The sequence below is a fragment of the Oncorhynchus mykiss genome, chromosome 20, assembly GCF_013265735.2.
Source record: "Oncorhynchus mykiss isolate Arlee chromosome 20, USDA_OmykA_1.1, whole genome shotgun sequence".
NCBI classification, from domain to species: Eukaryota; Metazoa; Chordata; class Actinopteri; order Salmoniformes; family Salmonidae; genus Oncorhynchus; species Oncorhynchus mykiss.
The window spans coordinates 2,844,474-2,864,726 of record NC_048584.1 but is presented as its reverse complement, the minus strand read 5'-3'; the positions used below and the strand labels follow the sequence as shown (position 1 = coordinate 2,864,726).

Genomic DNA, 20,253 nt, shown 5'->3' with positions numbered 1-20,253 from the left:
CCCAAGCTTTAAACATCCCAAGGAGCACTGTGCAAGCGATAATATTGAAATGGAAGGAGTATCAGACCACTGCAAATCTACCAAGACCTGGCCGTCCCTCTAAACTTTCAGCTCATACAAGGAGAAGACTGATCAGAGATGCAGCCAAGAGGCCCATGATCACTCTGGGTGAACTGCAGAGATCTACAGCTGAGGTGGGAGACTCTGTCCATAGGACAACAATCAGTCGTATATTGCACAAATCTGGCCTTTATGGAAGAGTGGCAAGAAGAAAGCAATTTCTTAAAGATATCCATAAAAAGTGTTGTTTAAAGTTTGCCACAAGCCACCTGGGAGACACACCAAACATGTGGAAGAAGGTGCTCTGGTCAGATGAAACCAAAATTGAACTTTTTGGCAACAATGCAAAACGTTATGTTTGGCGTAAAAGCAACACAGCTCATCACCCTGAACACACCATACCCACTGTCAAACATGGTGGTGGCAGCATCATGGTTTGGGCCTGCTTTTCTTCAGCAGAGACAGGGAAGATGGTTAAAATTGATGGGAAGATGGATGGAGCCAAATACATGACCATTCTTGAAGAAAACCTGATGGAGTCTGCAAAAGACCTGAGACTGGGACGGAGATTTGTCTTCCAACAAGACAATGATCCAAAACATAAAGCAAAATCTACAATGGAATGGTTCAAAAATAAACATATCCAGGTGTTAGAATGGCCAAGTCAAAGTCCAGACCTGAATCCAATCGAGAATCTGTGGAAAGAACTGAAAACTGCTGTTCACAAATGCTCTCCATCCAACCTCACTGAGCTCGAGCTGTTTTGCAAGGAGGAATGGGAAAAAATGTCAGTCTCTCGATGTGCAAAACTGATAGAGACATACCCCAAGCGACTTACAGCTGTAATCGCAGCAAAAGGTGGCGCTACAAAGTATTAACTTAAGGGGGCTGAATAATTTTGCACGCCCAATTTTTCAGTTTTTGATTTGTTAAAAAAGTTTGAAATATCCAATAAATGTCGTTCCACTTCATGATTGTGTCCCACTTGTTGTTGATTCTTCACAAAAAAATACAGTTTTATATCTTTATGTTTGAAGCCTGAAATGTGGCAAAAGGTCGCAAAGTTCAAGGGGGCCGAATACTTTCGCAAGGCACTGTGTATATATATATATATATATTATACATCTATCCTATCTCTATATATATATATATATATATTATACATGTATCCATTTTATATCTATATTTAACATCTATCCAATCTTCACAGATCTACATGAGAGACTGGGTGTAGTAGGGGCTAGGGGTCGTTTTGCAATTCAGTGTATGCACATGATGTGCGAGGGTATGTAAGATCTGTAAAACTGCAAAACTTGCACACATGCAACAAGGCTGTATCTGAAAACATTCGTCCTTGCTTCCTTGATCCTTGTTTTCTCCAGTCCTCTCCTCTCAAAGTGGGAAAGACGGGAGGTGAGGAATGCAAAAAAACAAGGACAGAGGAAGCAAGGATTTGACGGTGTGTAATGTTTTCAGATATAGACCCACTGTCTAGGGAAAAGGCGTGGTTTCTGGACAGGGCCAACATAAACACCCACAACACTCCCCTTCTGACACACACGCCTGGTCCAGTCTGATTTGCAAGCCAGGCTCTGCGTTTTAACTCGGAACTAGGCCTAATAACTGACACAACTATGCCCCCAACAGGCTGAATACCATCTTGAGGAGCTGAAACAGGTCTCACATTTCTCTCTCTCCCACTCTTTTCTCTCACTGTCTGTGTGTAACTGTTATAAGGAACTGCAGCATTGTCTCATATCAACATTTAAATGATAAATAACAGAGAGAAATTAGTTGGCAACATTGTATGACAAACTCATTTGTAGTCAAACATTTTTTCTGATAAATGTGATCTGTGAATTCCTGAGTTTTATGTGGAACATGCAACACTGCCTAGAGGTCACCTGCTGAGTTTGTGTTTCAATGTGAAGTTGAAGGTTGCGCACAATAAGCGCTGTGTGCTCAAAGTTCACCCAACAACGCCCTGTTGCTGTGGCAACCATAATAGCATGGGGGCCTCTTATAGTCAAGCCAAGCTTTGGAGTGTGGGGAGTGGCTTCGCTGGAACGGAGTTATAGATTGTGGAACAGAGTAAAAAAGCTGAAGGGAAAAAAGTGTACAAGTCTAGTCACAATGCCAAAATTAAGCATGTACATTTCTTCTCTTTAAAATAGTCTATCAGTCTGTGGCTTGCATAAACTAAGGTATAAACATAAAAAAAAGATATAAAAAAATGTATCATACAAACCGCTGAATCTCTATCCTGACTTTGTGGAGCCTATTCTTCCCCTGAATGTGCGCCTTCCTCTGAATGTGAGCCATCTTGTTCCTATTCTGAAACTCACAATACATTAAAGTTGCCCATATACAGTTGAAGTCGGAAGTTTACATACACCTTAGCCAAATGCATTTAAACTCAGTTTTTCACAATTCCTGACATTTAATCCTAGTAAATATTCCCCATCTTAGGTCAGTTAGGATCACCACTTTATAAATTAAGAATGTGAAATGTAAGAATAATAGTAGAGAGAATGATTTATTTAAGCTTTTATTTCTTTCATCACATTCCCAGTGGGTCAGAAGTTTACATACACCCAATTAGTATTTGGTAGCATTGCCTTTAAACTGTTTAACTTGGATGAAACATTTTGGGTAGCCTTCCACAAGCTTCCCACAATAAATTGGGTGAATTTTGTCCCATTCCTCCTGACAGCGCTGGTGTAACTGAGTCAGGTTTGTAGCCTCCTTGCTCGCACACGCTTTTTCAGTTCTGCCCACAAATTTTCTATAGGATTGAGGTCAGGGCTTTGTGATGTTTGTGATGGCCACTCCAATACCTTGACTTTGTTGTCCTTAAGCCATTTTGCCATTACTTTGGAAGTATGCTGGGGTCATTGTCCATTTGGAAGACCCATTTACGACCAATCTTAACTTCCTGACTGATGTCTTGAGATGTTGCGTCAATATATCCACATCATTTTCCTTTCCTCATGATGCCATCTATTTTGTGAAGTGCACCAGTCCCTCCTGCAGCAAAGCACCCCCACAACATGATGCTGCCACCCCCGTGCTTCACGGTTGGGATGGTGTTCTTTGGCTTGCAAGTCCCCCCCTTTTTCCTCCAAACATAACGATGGTCATTATGGCCAAACAGTTCTATTTTTGTTTCATCAGACCAGAGGACATTTCTCCCAAAAGTACAATCTTTGTCCCCATGTGCAGTTGCAAACCGTAGTCTGGCTTTTTTATGGCGGTTTTGGAGCAATGACTTCTTTCTTGCTGAGCGGCCTTTCAGGTTATGTCGAATAAAGGCCTCGTTTTACTGTGGATATAGATACTTTATTATTGACTGTATGTTTGTTTATTCCATATGTAACTCTGTGTTGTTGTTTGTGCTGCACTGTTTTGCTTTGTCTTGGCCAGGTCGCAGTTGCAAATGAGAACATGTTCTCAAATAGCCTACCTGGTTGAATAAAGGTGAAATAAACTTGTCTACCTTGTCTATAGGCCTCGTTTTTACTGTGGATATAGATACTTTTGTACCTGTTTCCTCCAGCATCTTCACAGGGTCCTTTGCTGCTGTTCTGGGATTGATTTGCACTTTTCGCACCAAAGTACGTTCATCTCTAGGAGACAGAAGGTGTCTCCTTCCTGAGTAGTATGACGGCTGCGTGGTCCCATGGTGTTTACACTTGCGTACTATTGTTTGCACAGATGAACGTGGTATCTTCAGGCATTTGGAAATTGCTCCCAAGGATGAACCAGACATGTGGAGGTCTACACTTTTTTTTTCCTGAGGTCTTGGCTGATTTCTTTTTGATATTCCCATGATGTCAAGCAAAGAGGCACTGAGTTTGAAGGTAGGCCTTGAAATACATCCACAGGTACACCTCCAATTGACTCAAATGATGTCAATTAGTCTATCAGAAGCTTCTAAAGCCATGACATCATTTTTCTGGAATTTTCCCAAGCTGTTTAAATGCACAGTCAACTTAGTGTGTGTAAACTTCTGACCCACTGGAATTGTGATACAGTGAATTATAAGTGAAATAATCTGTCTGTAAACAAATGTTGGAAAAATTACTTGTGTCATGCACAAAGTAGATGTCCTAACCGATTTGCCAAAACTATAGTTTGTTAACAAGAAATGTGTGGAGTGGTTGAAAAATTTGTTTTAATTTGTTTTAATGACTCCAACCTAACTTCCAACTTCAACTGTATTTCCATGTCCCTTTTTTTTACACTTATTTTATACACAAGTTGACCTATTTTGGGAAATTCCTTTGGTTGGTGTGTTATTAGCGTCTACTTCTTTCATTGGTTGATTTATTTGTTCCCGGAAATACAAGTGACTAACAGCAAGCTTATTTGTTCCAAAAGGTGTAAGCAAGAGTTGGTAATTATGGACCCTACAAGTTCACAAGAGCTGAGAAAGTAAAACAAACTCCTTCGAGCCCACAGTATAATTAAAATTCCACCACACTGGTTTCAGCAAGCAGTGAGATGGGCCACAGGAAAGGAAGACACTCCACATGTTGGACAGTAGGATACCTCTGTTTACTCCAACAGCTTAAAGGTCAATTTTGTCTCTCTAGTTAACCCTACTGTAAACTCCAAATGCTGTTTGTTGGGTGTCTCTGAACTGAGTTGCATCAGTGTTTCTTCTATCCACTCACAAATTCACTTCAGACCACAGGGGTTTCTTTCAAAACATGCACTGTGAAGTTACTTTCATTGAGCAAAGTACTTCTATCCACTCACAAATTCACTTCAGACCACTGGGGTTTCTTTCAAAACATGCACTGTGAAGTTACTTTCATTGAGCAAAGTACTTGCAGTAAATAAAGTATGCTGATGCCAATCATTTTACGCACTGATAACACAACATTTATGGAAGGTCAAATGAAATGACAATAGTTTTAACAGTCTAATTTCCAAGTTAGATGTAGAAGTTTGAATTGAAGTTCAAAGGATTTAGAATTCGAGGTGGAACAAAAATGTTTAAACCTTACATGAGTTACGTCAAACTCAATGTCTTATGACCCTTCTTCCCATTGATGAGATAAAAGACTATTGATTTGCTCTAGTTCAGCAAATGAAATTACAAATACCAGGTCCTGTTCAATCAAAACCTGTATTGAGAAGTTTGAGAAACACAGCAATATTCCTCTTGCAATACACTGATATAGATTTTGATTCCTATGGTAAATTGAACTTCAGAACACTGTAAAAATCAGAGACAATCAACATCATAGTCAAGCACGCGAGAAGTTTTCAGCGCATTGCAAAACTTGAGAAATGTTTTTTTTTTTTTTAAGTGCCCCAAAGCTGCCCCAGAGGTCTATGGGCCTTTTGTATCAATTCTCAAAAATGAGTGCAGATCAGCTGTTGAGAAGAAATCTCCCCCGATGAGTGAGTGATTGTATTCTGCACATTGCAAAGTAAGTGCCACTGTAGAAGACATTATAGTCTGTTATTTGGCAAATCTGGCTAACTTCTTCAACAGTTTCACAAGATAATGTGCTAACTAGCTTGTTGATTTGTGTAAAAACAAATGAGGGAATGTACCAGCAGATAGTGAAGTTATTTCAAATACATGTAACAGGAATACGTGTGTGTGTGTGTGTGTGTGTGTGTGTGTGTGTGTGTGTGAGAGAGAGACCAGATGTCAGTGTTTGTGTCAGAGAGCTTGTGCAGTGTTTCTGACCTACATTAGCTGGCTAATTCCCTCCTCGGCTCGAGACCTGGGGTATTTGTCTGCCAGGCTGGCCCCTCGACAGAATGTTGTGAGAATGTTGTGAGAATGTTGTCTAAGGAGTTTCTGATTAATCCCCCATCTGCCCATCAGCAGCTGCTGCGCCTGGATTACTACGGAGACCAGCAACAGGCACCTCCACAGACCAACACGCACGCACACTCTTGGTACACGCAACTTGAAATTCAGTCCCTCTGTGGAGGAGTCAACCTAATGTTCAAAACAGCCTGGGACCAGACAGAACTCACTGCCTTCTCTTCCTCCTCACTATGTTGACGTTAGGGATTACTGGTTGGAAGCATGGTCAGTGTGTGTGTTTGGGGGGAGAGAAGGTAGTGAGTTCTGTCTGGTCCCAGGCTGTGTTGAGCACTAGGGTGCTTCACCTGCTTGTTCTAAGAAGCAAACTCCTGAGAAGTGCTCTCTCCTTGCTCTGACATATTTAGGCATGCACACACAAATACTCACTCAGTTCACCTGAACGGTGATACAATGGTAATCTGCGGTGCTTAACACCTGCCAAAGACATTCCATCCAGCCAGAACAAAGTCCTACTTTGACAGAGCGTCTAAGAGCAGCCCCACCATTAAATGGGTAGTTCACCCATACGACAAAAAGTGTGAAAAATGCAAATATTGGTATCAATAACTTGCATTGGATTTGTGCCTTTGGAAACAGTGGCCAGGTAACAAAAACAAAGCATGGATTGGTGTCTTACGTCGTCTATAACTTGCTTACAGGGTACGGAAACCAATATGCAATTTAGTCATTTGGGTGAACTATCCCTTTAAGACAGCAATGGAATGAGTCATGTCAAACACCCGAGCAAGAGACTGATGACAAATGCCACTACTTCTGTGCAGATTTGAAGATAGAAACAGACAGAGAGAGAGAGAGACAGACACAGAGAGAGAGAGACAGACACAGAGAGAGAGACAGAGGAGAAAAGGAGCCAACAAAAACCAAGAACCAACATAACCTGCTTCACTGGTTCCTCCGCCCTAAAATACTTTCAGGTTCACCTTCCTAAGACAATAGGCGAAACCACCACGCGCTACAAGCCTCAGACTATGTCTGACACACACATGCCTGGAAAGTGAGTGAGCACCTTGGCCTCATTTATAAAAGTTGCCTACTAAATATCTGCCATTTCTGAAGAGAATGTGTAGGTATAAAAACGGGAAGGATCATATAGAGCAAAACACTTGAAATAGCTTTTCTATTTACTACGATGAAGTAGGTACAATTAAATAAGAGATGGGACGAATAGTATCTCTATTTATTTTGTAGGATGGTCTAAAGTTTGCGTGGGGGGTAAGAACATTCTAACGTCAAGTGTCAGTTATTATAAATGAGTGGAAACTATTGCACGCTCGTTTTGGTGTATATTTTGTACGTATGCAACGTTTTAATAAATGAGGTCACACCACTTTAGACGTCCATTGTAAGTGTAACTAAAGGTCATTTGTCTGAGTTTGAGACTTTGGAAAATACAGCACACTTCACATTACAATCGTGGCTTACAATTCAATCTTGGTGAAATTTTCCTATGATCCAATCGTGAGTGGAAATGAACTGGTGACTCGTTGTTGCTGGGCGGCTGGGTTGCTCCCCAAAAACACATTTTTTATTTTGTAAGCGCTCAATGGATTGGTGTCAGGAAAGCTGATCCTAGATCAGTAATAAAGAGGAAAACTTCCTATAACCCCATGTTCTGCCCTCTGCCTACTTTACATACCTGAATCCTTCTCAGCACAAAGATGTTTACCTTGTTTCAGCTTACTGTTGATGGCAAACTCTGACCTCCGCAGAGCGCTGGGGGCGGTCTTCCTGTAGAAACTGTTACGGTCAAGGGAGCCCATGTAGAGGGGCTTACGTGCCCGCCTGGGTTGGTTCATGGTTCCCATGAGGCTACCAGAATCCAGTTGGGACCCATTTTCACTGTCCTTGTTGTGGCACAGGTGACGGTCGTAGGACCGTCGCTCCCGTTCGGGCTGATTGTGGTACTGGTCCTCAAACCATTCTTCACAGTGCTTCCCACTGCTGGGGTATTCCTCATATCTGGAGTCCATAGATAATGATCGCAAATCCCTGTAATGGTCTTCTTCCTTACGATCATAGTGGTCCTTTTCCTTGTGATCACAGTGGTCCATTTCTCTGCGATCCCAGTGGTCCTTTCCTTTGTAGTTGTAGTGGTCCTTTTTCCTGTGGTCATAACTATCACTCTTTCTAAGCAAATAGTGGTCCTTATCCTTTTGGTCATAGTGGTCATTTTCTCTGCGCTCATAATGGGTCTTCTCTTTACGGTCATAATAATCCTCCCTGCAAACCAAGTGATATTTTACGTAGTGGTCCTCTTTCCTATCGTCTTGTCTGTAGTCCAAATAATCATTTTCTGTGTGGTCATTCTTGATCGGTCTCCTGCGGTCAAAATATTCCTGATCTTTAAGGTCGTACTGGGCACCATCTTTGCGGTCATGGTGGCCTATATCCCTAGGGTTGTACCGGTCTGTGTGATCATACTGGTCTGACTCTTTGCGATCATAACGGTCATGTTCTTGATAAAACTCTTTTCCCAGGTCCCAATAGTCCTGTTTTTTGCAGTCATAGTGGTCCCCATCTCTGTCTTTATAGAGGTCACACTGTTTGTAGGGATACTCCTCTTTGTGGTCATATTTGTCCCTGTCTATGTCATACTGCGCCTGACTTCTGTGGACATCCTTGTAATCCTTGATTTGTGTCTCTCGGTTGTGCTCCTGGTAGTTGTGGTCCTGCGGGCCTGGGTAGAAGCAATGGTTACCAGACCACTCTTGCACTCTCCTGGGTTCCAGGTGGCCATTATCTGAGGCAGAGCGGAAATAAAGGCCCCTGCTTTGAGGCCTTGTGTCTCTATAGGGCACTCTGTCATAGTCCTCATACTCCCAGCTGGCCTTCCGACCGGCATTCCCCTGCCTCAGGTTGGTCTGGTAGTCCCAATGCCCTGGCCAAGGAGTTGGCACAGACTTTGGAGCTGCCATCGGTTCAGGGGGCAGCACTGGAGCTAGCTTATAACCGTGGTATCCAACCACCTGTTGCTGCTTCTGCTGGAACTGTTGTTGCTGTTGCAGACGGACCATCATCTCCCTGTCACAGCCACAATTCCCTAACTCTTCCATACTCTTGCCCCTCCGAGGGGGCATCCCAGTGCCGTAGTTCCAGTCCAAGGGTCCAATCTCAGCCTGGAAGCCATTAACTACCTGGCCCTTCATGGTGCCGTTTCTGATACAGCTCTCAGTGCTGCCGTTGCTCCTACTACGATGTGATGGCTTATTCTTATCTCCCCAAACTACGGCATTCCAGAGCACAGCAATGTGGGAGACTTAACCACCTGTCAGACATACTCGCTCTTTATCGCTCTCACTCCTTCTCTTAGGGCTGCCTGAACTGGACTGCCCTGCTAAGGCACTTCCCAGTTTCTGTGTTACAAAATCCTTCCCTCCCCCGGCAGCCCAGTGAATCACGTCAGTGGGGAGGGGCAGGTGAAGGAAGGAGGGGCCATTCTTGGTAAATCATTCAGTAGTCACATGAGTGGTGGATTACAGTCAGCCCCTCTCAGCGTTTTCATTGGTCAGTTGCTATGTTTGCAGGAAAACACAGACTGGCTGGGCAGATTTCCTTCTCCGGAGGAAGGAGACTAACGGTCTTTTCAAGAGAATGCCTTTGGCGTGTGTGAGACTTGGCACCAAGAAACTTCAGAGAATGTTCCTTTTGTTTTTCCATCCTCTTTTGCTTTTCTTTCATTTACACATTATGAAAAAGGACAATTTCTTAATCAAATTCTCCACATTATCTGGGTAAACTTCCAGACTAATGTGTTTTCTCAGTTCCTCAGAACTTAAGGTATATCAAGTCGTCTTATGTTGGAGCTTGGTCAATGTAAACACGGAACCAGTTATTCTGTGCAAAAATAATAGCAAATCAACAGCGTATGAGGCCCTGTTTGCCCTACATTTGGAATAACACATTTACGCATGAACACATTCACATGATTTCATTAAAAAAAGTCTGGAATGTGCGTGTCTGTGACCGAGAGAGTGAAAGGAGTTTTAAAAGGCTTTGGGGACAGGGGCTGATTATTCTAGAGTGTACAGTGTACTGGAAAGTGTCTCTTCACTCTACAATGAGCTATTGTTGAAAGCCTGTCCCTGGTTTCAGAGGCTACGGTATATTTCAGTGTGAGAAAAAACCCAGGCCTATTCATAAGCTTGGGGTATAGGATATCCCCCCTTTCCCTTCCATCAAAGAGCCAATTATAAGATGGTCGACTTTTACAGCCCCCCTTCCCCACACAAACAGTATCTCTCCATCTCCCAACCATAGTAGTTATAGTTGTGATAGTTGTGAATGTGATGTAAACGCATCAAACTAGATTTTTATTTGATACATGAAAACTTCAGTGAAAAAGTACATTTGTGTGCACTACGTCATCACACACGGATTGTTACCTGGAACAAGTCAGCTTGGTGGAAACACAGGTCTGTTGGGAAAATGCACATTTTCTTTATGCAAATTCTTTGAATATTCGCATAAAAATCAGATGCCAATTGGATGGAAACATACAGTACCTACTATAAAGGATTATAGTTTTCTTATGTAATGCTCTTTTATTATCAGTATTTAAGATTTTAACTTCCAATCCCAGGGACCCAACCGAAACTCTGTGTGTGTGTGTGTGTGTGTGTGTGTGTGTGTGTGTGTGTGTGTGTGTGTGTGTGTGTGTGTGTGTGTGTGTGTGTGTGTGTGTGTGTGTGTGTGTGTGTGTGTGTGTGTGTGTGTGTATTCTCATTTACTTCAGGGGGATCAGGTGCAACATTCCAGTTCTGTAATGTTAAGCAAGGCAAGTTTCTGTCATTTAGTTGCCAGTCTTTCTGAGAATTGTCTGAATATCCTGTCAAACAGAACACATACCCTCATATCCATGTTTAAGTTGTCTGACAGGTGATACCACGCAGGTTAAAGAGATTTACTCAGTCAACCTGGAAATGAATTGGTTGCAATGGAAAGTCAGGTTAAAGAGAGTGACTGCCCCTAAACACCAACTAATTCCTTTGAAAACAGCGTATGTGCCATCAATATGAGTCAGAAACGTTTATTCTAGTGTCAAAATGGAATACAAACACATAAAGTAAGTTTTGTCTAAAATGGAATTTGGAACCTCGGTGTGTCACAACGAGTAAATGGAATACAATTATGTCAACAAATCATGCCCCCTTTTGCCAAGCTCCACGTACAAATCACCCCTCTGCCCACTTCGCTTCCCTTCATTGAATGGGGCTCTGTTGTTTCATCGCCCCCAACAATTTCAAAGGTTACAGCCATTTGAGACTGAAAAGCCCTATACGAATTGACTAACTGTGGTTTGCATGCCGTGCCGAAGGACCCTTTCATGAGGAATAGGTGGTTGGAGTTTGTTATAGGTGGTTGGAGTTTGTTATAGGTGGTTGGAGTTTGTTATAGGTGGTTGGAGTTTGTTGGTCCCCACTGATGGTGAGTATAGAGGTAAGCTAGGCCATAGATTGCTGGTTATGTAAATATTGATAATCATTTTCACCATTATCGCTAACATAGCTGACGTTAGCTAGCTAGCTCAAATCAAATTGTATTTGTCACATGCGCCGAATTCAACAGGTGTAGACTTTACTGTGAAATGCTTACTTATGCCCTTTCCCAACAATTCAGAGTTAAAAAAAATGTGCTAATTAAAAAAAGGAAATAGAAGCACAATAAAATAACAATAACAAGGCTACAAGGAGCACTGGTATCGAGTCAATGTGCAGGGGTACCAAGTAGTTTAGGTAATGTGTACATGTAGGTAGGAGTAAAAGTGACTAGGCAATCACAATCCCTCACCTTCCATTTGGCAAATCTGATCATAACTCTATCCAACACGTTTCAAGCAGACCACCATAGTCGCTGTGCCAAAGAACACTAACGTAACCTGCCTAAAAGACTACCGACCCGTAGCACTCACATCTGTAGCCATGAAATGCTTTGAAAGGCTGGTCATGGCCCACATCAACACCATTATCCCAGAAACCCTAGACCCACTCCAATTTGGATACCGCACCAACAGATCCACAGATGATGCAATCTCTATTGCACTCCACACAGCCCTTTCCCACCTGGACAAAAGGAACAACTATGTGAGAATGCTATTCATTGACTACAGCTCAGCGTTCAACACCATAGTGCACTCAAAGCGCATCACTGAACTAAGGACCATGGGACTAAACACCTCCCTCTGCAACTGGATCCGAGACTTCCTGACGGGCTGCCCCCAGGTGGTAAGGGTAGGTAATAACACATCCGCCACACTGATTCTCAACACGAAGGCCCATCGTGCTCAGTCCCCCCCCCCCCCCTGTACTCCCTGTTCACTCATGACTGCACAGCCAGGCATGACTCAAACACCGTCATTAAGTTTGCTGATGACACAACAGTGGTAGGTCTGATCACCGACAACAATGAGACTGCATAATGGGAGGAGGTCAGAGACTTGGCCGTGTGGTGCCAGGACTGGCAACCTCTCCCTCAACATGATCAAGACAAAGGAGATGATTGTGGACTCCTGGAAAAGGAGGACCGAGCACACCCCCATTCTCATTGACGGGGCTGTAGTGGAGCAAGTTGAAAGCTTCAAGTTCCTTGGCATCCACATCACCAACAAACTAACATGGTTCAAGCACACCAAGGCAGTCGTGAAGAGGGCACGACAAAACCTATTCCCCCTCAGGAGACTGAAAAGATTTGGCATGGGTCCTCAGATCAACTGCTCTGCCTCCGACCGCAGTACATCACCGGGGCCAAGCTTCCTGCCATCCAGGACCTCTATACCATACCATTATTTGATGCTTATTTTCTACTTCTTATGTATCTACTTCTTTGATACATATAATGTCCAGAGCATAACATAGCGGAGGGAGGTACTGGGATAGTCAGAATACAGATACACACATTTTACTGTATGTGTTAGTGTGTGTAAGTTCTACACCTGTTGTATTAAGTGCATGTGACAAATAACATTTGATTTTGATACTGGGGGAGGCACTCTCCCGGGAACAGGACCCAACACCAGGCACTCCCATTTGGACGAGGACAAAAGCACCCAACTCAGGAATGAGTGGGGAGAGTAATCACGCTCTTTTTACATTTCTTTCCTTGATTATCTCTTAGTCTTCTCATTTATGGTGTTTTTTTTTTACTCTGCCACTTCTTTGCCACACAACATGGTTTCCATAACTTCAAGACAACTCTACTGAATTTTACTCCATAAAGATACAGTATATTGGCTGGATATACATTACTGGTCAAAGGTTTTAGAACACCTACTACAAAGGTTTTTCTTCATTTTTTACTATTTTCTACATTGAAGAATAATAGTGAAGACATCAAAACTATGAAATAACACATATGGAATCATGTAATATACAAAAAATTGTTGGGGGGTATACAGAAGATGGCCCTATTTGGTAAAATACTAAATCCATATTATGGCAAGAACAGCTCAAGTAAGCAAAGATAAATGACAGTCCATCATTACTTTAAGATATGAAGGTCAGTCAATACAGAAAAGTGCAGTCGCAAAAACATCAAGCGCTATGATGAAACTGAGGACCGCCACAGGAAAGGAAGACCAGAGTTACCGCTGCTGCAGAGGATACGTTAATTAGAGATACCAGCCCAAATAAATGCTTCAGAGTTCAAGTAACAGACACATCTCAACATCAAGTGTTCAGAGGAGAGTGCGTGAATCAGGCCTTCATGTTCAAATTGCTGCAAAGAAACATCGAATAAAGGACACCAATAATAAGAAGAGACTTGCTTGGGCCAAGAAACATGAGCAATGGACATAGACCGGTGGACATTTTTCCTTTGGTCTGGATTCCAAATTTGAGATCTTTGGTTCCAACCGCCATATCTTTGTGAAACGTGGTGTGGGTGAACGCATGATCTCTGCATGTGTGGTACCGTGAAGCATGGAGGAGGTGGTGTTATTGTGTGGGTGTGCTTTGCTGGTGACACTGTCTGTTATATATTTAGAATTCAAGGCACACTTAACCAGCATGGCTACCACAGCATTCTGCAGCAATATGCCATCCCATCTGGTTTGGGCTTAGTGGGACTATAATTTGCTTTTCAACAGGACAATGACCCAACACATCTCCAGGCTGTGTAAGGGCTATTTGACAAAGAAGGACAGTGATGGAGTGCTGTATCAGATGACCTGGCCTCCACAATCCCTCGACCTCAACCAAATTGAGATGGTTTAGGATGATTAAGACCGTGGAGTGAAGGAAAAGCAGCCAACAAGTGCTCAGCATATGTGGGAACTCCTTCAAGACTGTTTTAAAATCATTCCAGGTGAAGCTGGTTGAGAGAATGCCAAGAGTGTGCAAAGCTGTCATCAGGGCAAAGGATCGCTTATTTGAAGAATCTCAAATATAAAATATATTTTGATTTGTTTAACACTTTTTTGGTTACTACATGATTCCATATGTGTTTTTTCATACTTATGTCTACGATTATTCTACAATGTAGAAAATTGTAAAAAATTAAGAAAAACCCTTGAATGAGTAGGTGTTCTAAAACTTTTGACCGGTAGTGTACATGTGAAAATATTGTTGAAGAGGCTTTAGATGATAACGGATCAAATCAAATTCTCCGTCACTCTTTTCTGTTAAGTAGATTTGTCATCTATTTGTCAGTCTACCTGTTCATATCTGCTTTTCTTTAAAAAATCCTCTCCTCTATTCACACAACAACAATCAGGACTTTAAACTCTCTTTTGTACAGTGCACAGTTATCTCAAACTCCCAGCTGAGCAACTCACACACCCTGTTAGAACAAAGAAAACACTGACACACACTGCAACAATGCCATGCACAGTAGTGACACACACACTACCACTTGAACTCCGGGATTATTTCATTTTGAGGCATGACGTGCTTTACCACTAGCTAGGTTTCCATACAATTTGTGACAGATTTTCATATAGATATATAGACAGATGTTCTAAAATCGACATAAAAACAATATGCGCTTTTCCCCACCAGAGATATGATACCATCAAATTGACTTGTTGCAGATAAAATGCTGTGCGTGATGTTATAGTGCGTCTCAATAACTTTTGCGGTTAAATTCTCAGGTACCGAATAAACAAATACAACTTAAATGGCTTTCCACCGCATGTTCAACCCTACTGACGGGCGCAGGGTGTGTTTTAGGCTAGAGCGCACATATAGCCTATATGATGAGACTATTAAGGACAAAAGATCAAGATTATTTTATCTGTCAAATGGCAGACAAGCAGCAATGATCATGTCATCAGAAAAATACCCTCAATATTTATTGGAAAGGAGCATCAAGCTCATCACCTTGCACTTCCACTACCCTGTGAAGTTCATCATAATTTGTCTAAATCAAATATTATTGGTCACATACATGTGTTGAGCAGATGCTATTGCGGGTGTAGCGAAATGCTTGTGTTTCTAGCTCCAACAGTGCAGCAATATCTAAAATATCTAATATCTAACAAGTCATTTCTAACAATTTCACAACACACACAACAGACTCAAATCTAAAGAAAAGGAATAAAATTAAGAATATATAAATATTTGGATGAACAATGAGCTTCGCGTTCCTAGGAAACTATGCAGTTTTTTGTTTTTTTTACGTGTTATTTCTTACATTGGTACCCCAGGTCATCTTAGGTTTCATTACATACAGTCGAGAAGAACTACTGAATATAAGAGCAGCGTCAACTCACCATCAGTACGACCAAGAATATGACTTTCGCGAAGCGGATCCTGTGTTCTGCCTTTCACCCAGGACAACGGAATAGATCCCAGCCGGCGACCCAAAAAAACGACTTCGTCAAAGGGGGAAACAAAGCGGTCTTCTGGTCAGGCTCCGGGAGACGGGCACATCGCGCGCCACTCCCTAGCATTCTACTCGCCAATGTCCAGTCTCTTGACAACAAGGTTGATGAAATCCGAGCAAGGGTAGCATTCCAGAGGGACATCAGAGACTAACGTTCTTTGCTTCACGGAAACATGGCTCACTGGAGAGACGCTATCGGAGTCGGTGCAGCCAGCTGGTTTCTCCACGCATCACGCTGACAGAAACAAACATCTTTCTGGTAAGAAGAGGGGCGGGGGCGTATGCTTCATGGTTAACGAGACGTGGTGTGGCCACAACAACATACAGGAACTCAAGTCCTTCTGTTCACCTGATTTAGAATTCCTCACAATCAAATGTCGACCGCATTATCTACCAAGGGAATTCTCTTCGATTATAATCACAGCCGTAAATATTCCCCCCCAAGCAGACACATCGATGGCTCTGAACAAACTTTATTTGACTCTTTGCAAACTGGAATCCATATATCCTGTGGCTGCATTCATTGTAGCTAGGGATTTTAACAAGGCTAATCTGAAAACAAGACTCCCTAAATTGTATCAGCATATCGATTGCGCAACCAGGGCTGAATAAAACTTTGGATCATTGCTATTCTAACTTCCGCGACGCATATAAGGCCCTGCCCTGCTCACCTTTCGGAAAAGCTGACCACGACTCCATTTTGTTGATCCCTGCCTACAGACAGAAACTAAAACAAGAAGCTCCCGCGCTGAGGTCTGTTCAACGCTGGTCTGACCAATCTGATTCCACACTCCAAGACTGCTTCCATCACGTGGACTGGGATATGTTTCGTATTGCATCAAACAACAACATTGACGAATACGCTGATTCGGTGAGCGAGTTCATTAGAACGTGCGTTGAAGATGTCGTTCCCATAGCAACGATTAAAACATTCCCTAACCAGAAACCGTGGATTGATGGCAGCATTCGCGTGAAACTGAAAGCGCAAACCACTGCTTTTAATCAGGGCAAGGTGACCGGAAACATGACCGAATACAAACAGTGTAGCTATTCCCTCCGCAAGGCAATCAAACAAGCTAAGCGTCAGTATAGAGACAAAGTAGAATCTCAATTCAACGGCTCAGACACAAGAGGTATGTGGCAGGGTCTACAGTCAATCACGGATTACAAAAAGAAAACCAGCCCCGTCAAGGACCAGGATATCTTGCTCCCAGGCAGACTAAATAACTTTTTTGCCCGCTTTGAGGACAATACAGTGCCACTGACACAGCCTGCAACCAAAACATGCGGACTCTCCTTCACTGCAGCCGACGTGAGGAAAACATTTAAACGTGTTAACCCTCGCAAGGCTGCAGGCCCAGACGGCATCCCCAGCCGCGCCCTCAGAGCATGCGCAGACCAGCTGGCTGGCTGGTGTTTACGGACATATTCAATCAAGCTTCAAGAGGGCCACCATTGTTCCTGTTCCCAAGAAAGCTAAGGTAACTGAGCTAAACGACTACCGCCCCGTAGCACTCACTTCCGTCATCATGAAGTGCTTTGAGAGACTAGTCAAGGACCATATCACCTCCACCCTACCTGACACCCTAGACCCACTCCAATTTGCTTACCGCCCAAATAGGTCCACAGACGATGCAATCTCAACCACACTGCCCTAACCCATCTGGACAAGAGGAATACCTATGTGAGAATGCTGTTCATCGACTACAGCTCGGCATTTAACACCATAGTGCCCTCCAAGCTCATCATCAAGCTCAAGACCCTGGGTCTCGACCCCGCCCTGTGCAACTGGGTACTGGACTTCCTGACGGGCCGCCCCCAGGTGGTGAGGGTAGGCAACAACATCTCCACCCCGCTGATCCTCAACACTGGGGCCCCACAAGGGTGCGTTCTGAGCCCTCTCCTGTACTCCCTGTTCACCCACGACTGTGTGGCCACGCACGCCTCCAACTCAATCCTCAAGTTTGCGGACGACACAACAGTGGTAGGCTTGATTACCAACAACGACGAGACGGCCTACAGGGAGGAGGTGAGGGCCCTCGGAGTGTGGTGTCAGGAAAATAACTTCACACTCAACGTCAACAAAACTAAGGAGATGATTGTGGACTTCAGGAAACAGCAGAGGGAACACCCCCCTATCCACATCGATGGAACAGTAGTGGAGAGGGTAGTAAGTTTTAAGTGTGTGTGGACCAAACTGAAATTGTTCCACCCACACAGACAGCATCGTGAAGAAGGCGCAGCAGCGCCTCTTCAACCTCAGGAGGCTGAAGAAATTTGGCTTGTCACCAGAAGCACTCACAAACTTCTACAGATGCACAATCGAGAGCATCCTGGCTATTTTCCTGGCACCACACTCCCAGGGCTCTCACCTCCTCCCTTTGTAGGCTGTCTCGTCATTGTTGGTGATCAGGCCTACTACTGAGGTGTCGTATGCAAACTTCATGATTGAGTTGGAGGCGTGCGTGGCCTCGCAGTCATGGGTGAACAGGGAGTACAGGAGGGGGAGTAGCGGTGGTTGAGTGTTTTAGCAGCGCGAGTACTACAGTCAATGTGCTTCAAATTTGCTTTAAAATCACCAGCTACAATAAATGCAACTTCAGGATATGTGGTTTCCAGTTTGGTTCTTTAAGGGCTGTCGTGGTATCGGTTTGAGTGGGACTAAACACGGCTGTGACTATAACCGTATCCTAATAAATTTGGTTTTGTAGACTTTGTGAAAGTTTAACAAAAAATGTTCCGTTTCCCCCGGGCCCGTCATTAACTTTCTTATCCGACATGCACTTTACTAACTTAAAAAGGTTTGATAGAAACCTGGTTACTGTAAGGAAAGTATCACTTAATAAAGAGAAACAAAGATGTGATTACAAACCCTGTTCATATTTGTAGCTATTTCTGTTTAATGATTCTATACAAGTATATGAGCAAACCTAAATAAAGTCACAATTAAGATTTTTTTAAAACTGTAGCGTCACTGATCACAGAACAGTGAAAGGCCTTGATAACATTAAGATAAGATGTATAACAATCACAATATTTGATCTATTACACAAACAATCACCAGACCCAATAATATAGAGAAAGAAAAAATGTCAATAATAAAAAAAACTGTAGTAATATTAATTTATCTGCACTTCTTGTCATTTCAATGTTATTTTCTATCCAATTTGTTTTTCATACACGTGTAGTTCATTACACAATTCAGTACATGTAACAAATTCTCATCAATGATCCTAAATATTCTGTATGTCTGTTGGTTTGGCACTTTTGACATGTTAATAAAGCATCTTGAACTTACAGTGGGGCAAAAAAGTATTTAGTCAGCCACCAACTGTGCAAGTTCTCCCACTTAAAAAGATGAGAGAGGCCTGTAATTTTCATCATAGGTACACTTCAACTATGACAGACAAAAATGAGAAAAAAAATCCAGAAAATCACATTGTAGGATTTTCTATGAATTTATTTGCAAATTATGGTGGAAAATAAGTATTTGGTCACCTACAAACAAGCAAAATGTCTGGCTCTCACAGACCTGTAACTTCTTCTTTAAGAGGCTCCTCTGTCCTCCACTCGTTACCTGTATTAATGGCACCTGTTTGAACTTGTTATCAGTATAAAAGACAACTGTCCACAACCTCAAACAGTCACACTCCAAACTCCACTATGGCCAAGACCAAAGAGCTGTCAAAGGACACCAGAAACAAAATTGTAGACCTGCACCAGGCTGGGAAGACTGAATCTGCAATAGGTAAGCAGCTTGGTTTGAATAAATCAACTGTGGGAGCAATTATTAGGAAATGGAAGGCATACAAGACCACTGATAATCTCCCTCGATCTGGGGCTCCACGCAAGATCTCACCCTGTGGGGTCATAATGATCACAAAATGATCACAATCCCAGAACCACACGAGGGGACCTAGTGAATGACCTGCAGAGAGGTGGGGCCAAAGTAACAAAGCCTACCATCAGTAACACACTACGCCGCCAGGGACTCAAATCCTGCAGTGCAAGACGTGTCCCCCTGCTTAAGCCAGTACATGTCCAGGCCCGTCTGAAGTTTGCTAGAGAGCATTTGGATGATCCAGAAGAAGATTGGGAGAATGTCATATGGTCAGATGAAACCAAAATATAACTTTTTGGTAAAAACTCAACTTGTCGTGTTTGGAGGACAAAGAATGCTGAGTTGCATCCAAAGAACACCATACCTACTGTGAAGCATGGGGGTGGGAACATCATGCTTTGGGGCTGTTTTTCTGCAAAGGGACCAGGACGACTGATCCGTGTAAAGGAAAGAATGAATGGGGCCATGTATCGTGAGATTTTGAGTGAAAACTTCCTTCCAGCCACGTTTCATCTTCAATGCCCTTGCTGATGGGTCTTTCAGCATGACAATGATCCCAAACACACCGCCCGGGCAACGAAGGAGTGGCTTCGTAAGAAGCATTTCAAGGTCCTGGAGTGGCCTAGCCAGTCTCCAGATCTCAACCCCATAGTAAATCTTTGGAGGGAGTTGAAAGTCCGTG

General features: G+C 43.0%; 1 protein-coding gene across 3 annotated transcripts in view; it reads right to left on the bottom strand.

Moving 5' to 3' along the window:
* LOC110498819 (dynamin binding protein) overlaps positions 1–20,253 on the bottom strand; it is a 124,711-nt gene that overhangs the window by 42,906 nt on the left and 61,552 nt on the right. Inside the window, exon 1 of one of the 3 annotated variants that reach the window (XM_021575456.2) lies at positions 7,581–9,262. The exons of the other annotated variants lie outside the window; for them this stretch is intronic. Coding sequence (XP_021431131.2) covers positions 7,581–9,060 — 1,480 coding nt within the window. The 5' untranslated portion in view covers positions 9,061–9,262. Of the gene's footprint in view, positions 1–7,580; positions 9,263–20,253 lie in introns of those variants that run through there. 3 annotated transcript variants of the gene reach the window in all.